The sequence below is a fragment of the Cajanus cajan genome, chromosome 3 (genome assembly GCF_000230855.2).
Source record: "Cajanus cajan strain Asha chromosome 3, NIPB_CcT2T_4, whole genome shotgun sequence".
NCBI lineage: Eukaryota > Viridiplantae > Streptophyta > Magnoliopsida > Fabales > Fabaceae > Cajanus > Cajanus cajan.
In genome coordinates this window covers 5,882,902-5,895,905 of record NC_138519.1, presented here as the reverse complement: position 1 = coordinate 5,895,905, position 13,004 = coordinate 5,882,902, and the positions used below count along the sequence as shown (strand labels likewise).

The window sequence follows — 13,004 nt, the reverse complement described above, 5'->3', positions numbered from 1 at the left end:
CTTGTTTGTTAATATATTCACTTAATTTCTCATTTACTATTAATCCATCATAGAATAATTTGACGTTTAATTATATATAAATCCTAAAACAAAAAAGACCAACATACATATAAATTGAAAGCAAGGATAACATATTAACCATTGAAATATTTTTATTAATATGTATAGAAGGCAGGTATTACATCCGAAAAGTGTTAAAAGAAAGAAGGTTATGATATTTTCATTCACTGTAATAGAAAAATAGAGGAAAAAAACTGTAATGGCTCAAATCTCAGTCAAAAGCTTGTTAGATATTAATGTTTCAGCTGAACTGGGAGAGCAAAAGAACCCAAAGCTAAATCTAATAACCTAATACTATGGTGGTAGCTGGTAAGAATTGGTTGTTACATATGGTACAGGATGTCTTTGCACCATAGAGATGCAATCATAATGCTTACAAACAGGGGTGCTATAACTCCATTCTATTTTCCTAATAGTTATTATGTATAAAAGTCCTGTAATCCACTTTCATACGCCCTAAAAGTTTATCATTTTATGAGGTGCTTAAGCCCATCACCTTCCCAACCAAGCTTGAGCATTTGATCGACCACTTTCAAGCTCAACTGCAAGAAGCAATAAGCAGCAAAAGTTACAAGGCAAATCGAGTACGCTTTACCAGAAAATTTGTAAGACGTATAATGTTCTGTTTAGCATTAATGATGGACTTAAGGAATAATATTTTGGATAATGCAGATTGTGCATCGCAAAGATTCACAGCTTTGACCTTCTATCAAGGAACGAAAATCTAATATAAATATAATTCCCTAATTTTATATTTATCTAATTTAAGAATAAATGAAAGTTGCACACCATTCAAAAGTTACACCCACATACTCACTAGTGCAATGTAGCAGAATCTGATTTGTGAGCATTTGGTCCAACAGGCATATAAAAATATCAAAATCTACCACGCTGCACAGGTGTAAATTGTGAGACTCCAAATATTGTGCATCTGAGATTATTCTTGTAAGTAACTAGATTGCAAGTGAAATATCATAACTTATCCTTTTAGTCATTTTACAGGAATCAGAAAAAAAAAAGAAAAAAATCATCCCCAGGACACACTGAATATTTTAAAACAGTAATTCACTTGTAAGGCATAAGAAATGATCGATATTTGACAACGATCCTTATCAAGAGTGATTTAACTTACAGCTGGATCTGTAAAGATAATCAATTGTTTATCCATAGTTGAAACCAATAGATTTGTGTTATCCTTATTTAGAGCAAGAGCTGTAATGTCCTGTCCTTCTCTCAGCCTCAATACATGAAATACCTACATAAGATTAGTAGAATGGTTAGCTTTGAAAAACAAACAGTCCGCAGGAGATGCATAGTAGGAAGGCAACCGAAATCATGAGATTTAAGAGAATCAGAATGCACTTCTTACTGGAAGTATTTTCTTATGCTGTGTGAAATGAGCAATATGCAGAAAATATCTATTGGAAAGTTAGTTTGCAGGCACAATTTGACAATAAGATCTGATTATTTTTTGACAGATCAATTTAAACATAATATTGTACCTGCAAAGTGTGCAAATCCAGGAAGCAAATTGATGGTGATGGAGCATTTATTCCGTCGCCATCGTGAGTTTCTTCTGATTCTGAATCAAAATCAACAGTACCTGACTTACTCGGTTGAAAATTCCAACTGTTTTTATAGGATCCACCATTTTCTTGAGAATTTATTCCAATCAAAGCACTCCTCCCGTCAACAGAAATTTCCATGCAACTAATGCTGCTAGAGAAAGATAATTCTGTTTTAGCAATCAGAACACCATTAAGAGTAAAGGTACTTAGAATATGCTTTGACTCATTCCAAGTCATGACAACCCCTTCAGAGGAAAGGCAGACAGTATGGGCCACCACACCATTCAGCCTTCTTATTAAACGTCCCTTTCTTATAGAGTGCAGGAGAACATCTGACGAGAGGGAGCATGAAACAACTATTCGAAGTTCTGAGCTGACACAACAACTGAGTATTTCACTGCGGTGCCCCCGAAGTACCTGTATAGGACCCTCAATACGACGTCTACGATTCTTTTCTATCAACAGATGCGATGAAGAACTACTGCTGGTTGAAGGCAGTGTGCCGGACCCAGTAGAGGACTCTGATACGACACTTGATTGAGATGCAAGGGCCCGATGTATTCTCCAGAGTATTACTATTGTATCTTGGGATCCTGTCACCAGGTAGTCACTATTGGGTGAAAGACCAACACAAGTTACAGGAGCACAGTGTGCAAAGGCTGTTTCCAAGGTTTTAGCACCATCTGAGGATATCAACCTAATACTATTATCAACATGCCCACCTAATCACAAGTCAGATTTTCAAGTTAGATGTGAAATACCCAGGCAGTATAAAAAGTAGCTACCATTCAATGAAGTGTAAGAGCTGAGAGGAGGAAAAAAATATAAATCAAATCAAATAAAAAAAGAACTATTTTCTAAGAAAGAGACTTCTCATGTTCAGCCTAAAGTTTATATGGTTTTGGATATTATAACCCATATGTTGAAGGGAAGTTCCAATCACAAAGATCAATCAAACTTAGTAAAACCCTGCATGATTGAAGTGTATATTTAAACATCTGGCTAAATTAAATATATAGGTTGCTACTATGATTGCTCTACATTGTTTTGCTACTTTTTCAATTAGTAAGTATTTTCTAGCAAATACCTGATGATGATGGAAATATTTTAATTTAATTTTTCATATCTAAATAATTTTATTCTACTTATTCTTGAATCCAAATGCTTTCCATAACAAGTTTTCTCTTCTACAGAACAAAATGGTAGTTAATGCACATAGCTGCGATGCTACATAAAATTTTGTCTTTTGTAAGAAATACTAGAACATAGGACGTACCAAATGCTATGTAGGTACTGTTAACATCCTGAAAGCCCCCCATGTAATCCCGTTGAGAAAAATTCCTTAAAATTTGTAAATTGTATTATCTAATAATTTTCAATATTTCCAGGCAAAATTATAAATCTACGCCAATGGTAATGTTTATTATTTTAATCTAACTTTCTTATATAAGAAGTTAATTACCGGTAATAATTTCTTCACATACTACTAGAGGCAGCATATCGTAACAATCCTAGCTTGTCTACATTTACCAGTAATAATTTCTTTGTCACATGTTATAGAAACAATTGCTTGGCTTCTAATTCCAGAAACAGCAAAAGCTAATGCTTGGGGATATTGGCCATCTTCACCAGACCCAGCAGGACCTTTGAACATTCGTTTAATAGTCCCACCAGCGGAGCCTGATGCTCTTCCATGTTGAAAGAGGAACGGTGTGCCGTGGCCATCAGGTGTATTTGGTTGCCACTTGTGCTGTGCAACATTAGCTGCTGGTGCATTCAAACCAACAACCACAACCATATCTGAAGACGCGTGCATGGCAGCCGCTGGTAGATTGCAGTGTTCAGGGGATGGAACAGCATATGGTTTGACTGCTTTTGGGTTGCGGAATATTGTCTGATATTTAAAGAAATATACGCATTATCATTATAATCACATGCACTTATCATTGATAGTTGAGGAAGCATAGAACGATAGAAGAGCAATTCAAAAACATTTCATCACAGGTTTTGAACAAATCTTTAAACAAAGGAGTATTTACATAAAATCTACAAATGAGCAACATAAACAATAATGAACAATAATAGTCAGAACTCAGAAGTACTCAAAACAAATAAATGGGTCTTTATTCCTGACTTGGTAGTGTCTAATCCAAGTTCTCTCTCTCTCTCTCTCTCTCTCTCTTTTTTCTTCTTTTTTCGTTCTGCTGATAGGGAGGGGAGGAGAGGGGTTCACAATATTCTTCAAAGATAGGACGAGAGATATTGATCTCAAGTACGAGTTTTTTTTTTTTTCCTCTCTTTTGACAAATGGAGCATTTGGCTGGAGGTTATTAATTACAATACTTTTGTCTCTTACTTAGATGATTTTTTATTTTAAAAAAAATTAAGAGTCGTGATTGAAAACATGACTTTCTCTCTCTATTATTTGTTTCGTCTTTAATTTTTTTTTAAAATGTACAATATTTTTAAAAATTAAAATAAATTATGTATAAAGCTATTTAAAAAATAAAAATATTATATTAAATATCAAAAATATTAACTTTAATGTTATAAATTAAATTAAATACACTATTATGTATAAATATTTAGATTTTATTAATAGTTAAAAAATTATGCGTTTAGGGCTTAGAAAATTTATTAATAGTAAAGCAAATAATTTTTTAAAATATTTATTTCAATTTTTAAAAATATTATAAAAATTAAAAAGGAAATAAAAAAGGGGAAGGGGGAGTCTTGATTGTAAACACGACTCCCATTTTATTGTATTTCTTTTGAGAAAAAAGAGTCATGTTATTAAACACAACTTTTAGGGATGATAATGAGTAGGTCTAGATAAGGTTCTATATTACCTATTTCCATACTTATGTTTAAAACAATACCCATAACCAAGTCTTATACATGCACAGGTAGCAATTTCAATCCTATACCCATACTTGCTGAATACTTGTGTGCCTATACCCGCATCCGCAACCTACATGTTATTTATGTATTCTTCGCAAATTAAACTACCAACATTCTTCGAATAATACAACACAACATATTCATACACTCTCTAGTTCTATTTCCATTACCTTTGTTGAAGTTGGAACAAAAAACTTTCCCAAAATAAAACAATATTTTTTTTTATTAGTAGGTAAAATAAAACATATATGAGAATAGTTAGGAACCTTTAATCTAACAATCTCTAATGTGGTGTTATATGAATTTATGATTGAAAGTCTTTCAACAATTAGCAGACCCAATGTGGTGTTGACATAAGGAGGTGAGGTGGTGACACGAGATAGTGATGCGAAGAAGGTGGTACAAGGATATGATAAGTAGTGGCGACTGAAGGTGAGGGTCACAAGGTAGATTACAAGTGGCGACACAATGGGTGGGTGAAGACACAAGATTACAAAAAGAAAAAAAGACTAAATAGAGATTCAATTATAATGTCATAATACACTTTAATTATTATTATGATTACAATTAATTATATATATATATATATATATATATATATATATATATATATATATATATATATATATATATATATATATATATATACGGGATAGGTCGGGTATCATAGTACCTGTATCTGCACCCACGCTTGTACCATTAAATTTTGTAGGCCTATACCTATCCCGTACCCATGCCCATATAAACTTGTATTTATCCATCTTGCATGTGAATATTTTTGTGGGTGTCGTAGGGTTTTTGTCCATTTTGCCACCCCTAACAACTTTAAAAAAATTGTTATTAAACATGATTTTCATTTTGAAATTTTAAAAAAATATTTTAAAATTATAAATAGAGAAGTCGTGATTTTAAACACAATTTTTATGTTACATTTCATGTTGAAAAAACACAACTTACCCACTCTCCGATTTTTTTATTTATAAAAATAACCCATAAATAAAATTACACCATCAAAGTAAAAACACCCTTTTTCCTGTCAAATATAAAAAAATACTATTGTACACAAATTCATCGACATCGTTCACATGTCTATTCATGCATACTGTTTATTGGTACGGTTCACGTGCATTGTTCATCCAAGGTATTGTTCATCGATATATTTAAACCTTCATTACAGAGGAGGTTGATCGTCTCCAAACCCTCCCTGATCTCATGAGTAAGTCCTCCAGATCATGTGTCTTGATCTTAAGGGATAAGAGTTCCTTTAATATTTCTAGTTTTGTTTCTCAAAACATATGGATTCTTGATTATGGGGCAACATACCACATCACCTTGTCCTCTACACACTTTACAACATACACCAGAGTATCTCGCAAACAACCTATTAACATTGCTAATGGAAAATGTGTTTCTATTATTGGATTTGGAAGCATCTAACTCCAATGATCTCTATACCTACACAACGTTCTTCATGTCCCTAAATGAGCTAGTAATCTAATTTCTATACATAGGCTTACTTGAGGCTTAAATTGCTTAGTAACCTTTTTTATTCTCATTGTGTCTTTTGGGGCATTGCCTCAAGGAAGACGGTTTTAATTGCTAAAGAGTAGGGTGGGTTGTACTTCTTGCAACATAAGACAAATAACGGTATTGGAAAAGAGGAGATATATTCCAATCAATAGGAAACCTTATAAACTTGGACTGTTTCACAAATTTGGCTTCACCACAAGCATCTTGGACATCCTCCATTTGGTTTACTTAAATATCTATTTTCACATTTGTTTACAAAAGAGTTTGTCGAGTCTTTTAAGTGTAATATTTGTTAAGGTTTTTGCCCAATAATAATAAAAGTGTTTGTCTTTTTGATCTTGCCCATTCTAATGTATAAGACTTTTTGAATTTGTTTATGGGACCAAATGGTTTGTAACTTTCATTGATGATTGTATCCGTGTGACATGGACTTACCTAATGAAACACAAATATAAGGTTTGTCAAATATTTATGAACTTTTTTCTGTTTTGTCCAAAATCAATTTGGTAAGTTCATACAAAGAATTCAGTCAAACAATAGAACTAAATATGTCATCTTTAAATTTTCTAAGTTTTTTACAAAGTAGGATATTATCCACGGATTAACCTACATTAATACTCCCCAAAAAAATGCGGTTCCATGAAGAAAGAATCATCACTTACTTGAGGTTGTTAGAGCTCTACTATTTCAAATGTTTGTTCCTAATGTCTACTAGGGGATGTTGTTCTAATTGCCACCTATCTCATTAATAGGTTATCCACTCGTGTTTTACATGACTTTAGTCCAATTAAACACATGGCTTCAGTCCAATTAAACACATGTTGTCGTTCTTCTCTTCTTCTCTAGTACTATTAAGCCTCCCATGTCAAGTATTTGGATGTATTGCATTTGTTCATTCTCATAGTCCTAATCATGTTAAGCATTGGGAAAAACCCAAGTCCCACATCGACTAGAGATTAGGCAATTAAATAGTATATAAGTGGAAAGCAACCCTCACCTTATAAGCCGGTTTTGTAGGATTGAGTTAGGCTTAATCCACTATTCTAAGATGGTATCAGAGTCATTTAGATCCACTTTAAAAATGGGCCACCCACCATTGATGCATGCCTCATAGGCATGAGGGGGTATATTGGGAAAAACCCAAGTCCCGCCTATCCTAGATCATTAAAAAGGGCCACCCACCATTTATCCACGTACCAAGCCCAATAGTGCTGGACGTGAGGGGGTGTATTAGGAAAAACCCAAGTCCCACATCGACTAGAGATTAGGCAATTAAATAGTATATAAGTGGAAAACAACCCTCACTTTATAAGCCGGTTTTGTAGGGTTGAGTTAGGCTTAATCCACTATTCTAAGATTAAGTTAGACCCAAGACCTATCAAATTTGTCTTTATGGTTACCCATTTAATAAAAAGGGTATAAGTGCTATCACCCTCAAAGTTGTCGATTTTTTGTATAAATGGATATCATATTTCATGAAACAATACCATTCTTTGTTAGCCCTCAACTTTAGGGGGAGTATTCTAGAAGTTGAATATGTCTTTGGATCATTGCCACTTTCTTCCTTGTTAGATGTCCAAGATACTAATCTTGAAGAAGCAAGGGAAGATCACAATGAAGAAGCAAAGGAAGACCGCAATGATGTAGAAGAGGAAGATCGATTCTTGCGAGAGAAACCATCTTTGCTCCCATGATCAACTAAATTGTCTAAACCAGATGTAAATGTCCTTACGAATGATAATTATAATGATCATGAGAAACTTACAGACAATATGTCTATTGCCTTGAGGAAAGGGAAAAGATAATGCGTCAAGTATCCTATTCCTCAATTTGTTTGTACTGACCATCTCTTTGTTCAATATCAGAGCTTTATTGTGGCCATTGATGCAATCAAAATACTTATTAGTCCAAGAGGTTCTAAAAGATAAAAATTGGGTTGGAGTCATGAATGAAGATATGGATGGAGGCATTAGAGAGAAACCCATTCTGCTTCCACAATAAATTGAATTGTCTAACCTATAGGTAAATGTCCCTATGAATGATAATGATAATAAGAAAGTTGAAGACGATATGCCTATTGCCTTGAGGAAAGGGAAGAGATTGTGTCCGATATACTATTTCTCAATTTTTTTTGTATTGATCTCTCAATTCAACATCGAAGCTTCATTGTAGTCTTTGATGCAATCATGTTTAGATAAAGGAAAGCTAAAATAGTAATGATATTTTTCATTTCATTGTGGATGCAAAATAGAATGTAAGGGGAGCATTTTATAGAGGCTACCTCCCTTGGTACAGTTGTAAGATAGATTTGCTAAATTAAAAAGGAGACAAGTGGCATACAACACACCTGCAAGAATATTCTGTTTGTTATAACAGAATTAAAAGATAAATGCAGAACAGAAAAGACAAAAGCAGGGAAAAATAATATTTACACACTAATAAAACAAAACACTAGTGTAAGTCCAAGAGGCTCTGAAAGATAGAAATTGGGTTAGAGCCATAAATGAAGAGATGGTGACATTAGAGAGAAACTCAACTTTGGAGATTGTCAATAAATCCAAAGATAAGAAAGTTGTAGGGTGCAAGTGGATATACATGGTGAAGTGTAATCTGATGGGACATTAGATTGATACAAGGCAAGAAAGGTGGCCAAGGAATACACAAAGACCTATGGAATTGACTATGAGGAGACAATTGCCTTTGAAGCAAAAATAAATACAGTAAAAATCATTCTCTCTCTAGCCGCGCACCTTGGTTGGGATCTACAACAATTTGATGTTAAAAAGGCCTTCCTGCATGGAGACCTGGAAGAGGAAGTCTACATGGAAACTCCCAAAGGATTTGAATCTCATGATGGGAAGAATAGAGTGTGTGGGTTGAAAAAGGCGTTGTATGGCTTCAAACAATCTCTTCGAGCATGGTTTGGATAATTTACTCAAGCCATGAAGTCCTTGGGATACAACAGAGTCAAGGTGATCATACTCTTTTCATAAAACTCACTTTTCTCCTTGTGTATGTAGATGATATGATCATTGCAGATGATGACGAGATAGAGAAACTAATTCTAAAATAAAAGTTGGCAACTGATTTTGAAATAAAGGAGTTGGGAAAGCTTAAAATATTTCCATGGAATAGAGGTTGCCTAATCTAGAAAAGACATATTTATTTCTCAAGGAAATATATAGTTAATCTTTTGAAGGAGACAGGAAAACTAGGATGCAAGACCATAGGGGTACCTGTTGGACAAAACCACAAGATTAGAAGTGAAAAAAGTCCACTCGTAGAGAAGTCCCAACACTAGAGATTGGTAGGGAAGCTAATAAATCTATCTCCCACTTGGTATGATATTTGCCTATGCTAATATTGGATATTAGTAAGGGTGGAAAAACGGGCCACAGTTTGTAGGCCGACTCGTTGGCTTGTCAAAAATTGGCCGACTGAACTATTTTTAATGTAAGTTTAAATAAGTCACTTCAGATTTATTATGTACAGTATGTGATTTCTTGTGCAATAAATCTATTGTGCATTTGATTTATTTTATTATATGTAATTTGAGATTTGTTGTATAATAAGTATGTTACAATAGTTGTGAATATTATTATAATTACATATCTATTTTGTTATGCAACAAATTTGAGAATTGTTGTACAGTAAATTAAATTAAATCAGTTGTAATTTGATATTTTTATATTACTTAGGTACACTAATTTATGTAAGTCCTTTAGATATTGAGAAAAAAATATATTGAAAGAATAACTCAAAATAAATATGCAAAAAAAAATTCCCTTTTTTTTTATTATTTTGGCGAGTTAGACCTAAATGGACTGGACTAGCCCATTTTTCCATCCCAAGATAATAGTTTCAATTGGACCATATATGCTGAACAACTTGAGGTCCTTTTCTACAACAAAGGAAAGGTGGGAGTATCTTAAATTGATTTATAATCAAGACAACACTACATGTCGCTCTCAGCTAGAATTAGAGATTAGAAATTTCAATCATGGCCATATCTCCATTGAGCAACAATATTATTCTGGTTTGTTGAATTTATTGAGTTAATATTCTTATACTATTTATGCTAAGGTGCCAAAGGAAGTTTTGTCGATGCTTCAATCAGTTCATGGGGAGAGTTAATGTAACCAATTTTTGATGAAGTTGTGGCCATAATTTGAGACTAAACAGGTTGGTTTACTTAACTAAAATCCAGTTCCATCTTTGGATATTTGTGTTAGGGTGTTTTTGCGAGAAGTATAGAGGTTAGCTACTAAAGCTAGGATCAGTCAGAAACGGATGAATTTAGAGACTATAACTATTGCTTATGCATCACAAGGATGTGAATGATTTGTGTTCAGTTTCAGGTTGATGTATGTTTCTTGGCAAGGATATGATTTCATGGAAGAGTAAGAAACAATCTCAAGTTTCTAAATCATCCATTAAGTCAAGATAACGAGCCATGTCTTCCACTTGCTTTGAGATTATTTGGCTTCGTGAGTTATTGTTAGAACTGTTGGGAATATGGCTAAATATTTTTAGAAAAATAAACTAATTTTGATAGGAATCTTTTATTTATGTTTCAAATATTTAGATTTAATTTGTTTTTGATTATTTTAGAGTTTGTTTTCTTATTTTTAGAAAAGGATAATATCAATATTTGATTCTTGTATAACAATTTTTCTCTCTCTCTATATAGATAGCTCATAAATAAAATTGGGTCATGCTCCTCTGATAAAAATGCATCTTTACAAGAAAAAACCATCATTGGTATTAGAGTGACGTTCTTACAATCTGTGGAGATGGAAGTCGAAACAAACTTTTCGCGAATTTTTCCACCAATCTTTGATGAAAATTTTTCACCTATCTTTGATGGAGAAAGTTATGATCTTTGGGCGATGAAAATGGAGGCATACCTAAAGGCTTTAAATTTAGATCTCTAGGAAGCCATACAAGAAGATTATAATATTTCTGTGATGAAAATAGAGGCATACCTAGAGGCTTTAGATCTCTAGGAAGCCATAGAAGACGATTATAATATTTTTGTGTTACTAGACAATTCACCATAACCCAAATGAAAATTCACAAAGGCAGGAAAATCAAGAAGGAAAAGGCAAAAAATTATCTATTTGTTTGTGTCTAACAAAATGTTTTCACTAGGATCATGAGTCTCAAATCGCTAAATGCAATGTGGGATTTAGGATCATGGCTCTCAAATCGCCAAAAGCAATTTGGGATTACCTAAAAGAAGAATATGTTAGAGATGAAAGGATTCGAAACATACAAGTGTTGAATTTAATGAGAGAATTTGAGTTACAAAGAATGAAGGAATTTGAGACAATCAAATAATACTAAGATAAATTGCTTGATATCACTAATAAGGTACAATTACTAGGAACACAATTTCTTGATTCTAGAATTGAAAAAATTCTAGTAACTATACCTAAAAGAAAGGAAAATTCAAATGAAAACCCCACCATAACCCAAACGAAAATTCACAAGGGAAAGAAAATCAAGAAGACAAAGGCAGAAAGTTATCTATTTATTTGTGTCTAATAAAATGTTTTCACCAGGATCATGACTCTCAAATCGCCAAAAGCAATTTGAGATTACCTAAAGGAAGAATATGCTAGAGATGAAAGGATCCGAAGCATGTAAGTATTGAATTTATAATGAGAATTTGAGTTACAAAGAATGAAGGAATCTAAGACAATCAAAGAAATACTCAGACAAATTACTTGACATCGCTAATAAAGTGCGATTACTAGTAACACAATTTCTTGATTCTAGGATTATTGAAAAAATTCTAGTAACTATACCCGAAAGATATGAAACTTCAATAATAGCCTTAGAGAACACAAAGGATTTGAGTAATATCATTTTGGCAAAGGTGTTACATGCATATTGCAAACATTAAAACAAAAGAGGCTTATGAGGCAAGAAAACAATCAAAAGGAGAAAAGAAAAAAATTAGGTGGTAAAGATATTGAGTCAAGGAGAAGTACTAGGAATATGCCTAAATATCTTTTGGAGAACAAATTAGTTTTGATAAGAATCTTTTATTTATGTTTCAAATATTTAGATTTAATTTGTTTTGATTATTTTAGGATTTGTTTTCTTATTTTTAGAATAGGATAATATTTCTTGGTATAACAATTTTTCTCTATATATAGAGAGCTCTCAGATAAAAAATATATCTTTACAAAATAACCCGTTAAGAATTTGGTTTCTATTAAAGTGAATCTACTCCTCTTTATGCTGACAACACCAATGTAATTCAGATTGCTTCTAATCCAATTTTTCATAAACCTAAGAAGCATATTGAAGTGGATTGTCATTATATTTGAGAAGCTTACTGTGACCATGTTATTTGTCTTGCTCATATCTCTACAGACATGCAGGTTGTTGATATCTTTAGAGAGGCCATGTCAAGACCTCAACATTAATTCCCAGTTGACAAATTGATGCTTTTGGATCAACCATCATCAATTTGAGGGGGATTTTAATTAATTCGGCCTTATTATTAATTTTCCTCATTATCTTCATTTTTTAATATTTAAAACAGCTTCTATAATCACTCCTCAATATTTCCCAATTTATTCCTGTATTTATTTCATTAATTGTACAGTTTTTTATAGTTGTAAATCAGGGACTGTTGTAATTAAATATGGGTTGTTACAATGTATTATTTTAAATGAGACTTGCATTCAATCAAAAGTTGTTTATAATAATCACCCTAAAAAGTCACACTAAAACTGATTTTTAATTGATCAACATTGTAAAATCTTTTATATTGACATTGTATATCCATTACACTCGTTAAGAAATAGGAGGTAATTTAGTCAAAAAGATATGTACTTTTTGATCTTAATGTTCTAAACAAAAATTAAAAGAAACAGCCATTAACTATGCATGGCTAATCTTGAATTATCAGTTGGCCTGATGATTTTTATA

General features: G+C 32.7%; 1 protein-coding gene across 6 annotated transcripts in view; it reads right to left on the bottom strand.

Annotated features, from left to right (window-relative positions):
• Nucleotides 1–192: 192 nt before the first annotated feature.
• Nucleotides 193–13,004, bottom strand: part of LOC109808288 (BEACH domain-containing protein C2) — a 46,836-nt gene continuing 34,024 nt past the window's right edge. The window contains exons 29-33 of one of the 6 annotated variants that reach the window (XR_003805010.2): nucleotides 3,159–3,522; nucleotides 1,563–2,350; nucleotides 1,193–1,315; nucleotides 874–951; nucleotides 193–602 (exon numbers count right to left, since the gene is read on the bottom strand). Coding sequence is in view for 3 of the 6 variants with exons in the window: in XM_020371209.3 (XP_020226798.1) it covers nucleotides 528–602; nucleotides 1,193–1,315; nucleotides 1,563–2,350; nucleotides 3,159–3,522 (1,350 nt within the window). In the remaining 3 variants the exon portion in view is untranslated. Of the gene's footprint in view, nucleotides 603–873; nucleotides 952–1,192; nucleotides 1,316–1,562; nucleotides 2,351–3,090; nucleotides 3,523–13,004 lie in introns of those variants that run through there. The other 5 variants (XR_003805009.2, XM_020371209.3, XM_029273421.2 and 2 more) reach the window with 5 other exon arrangements.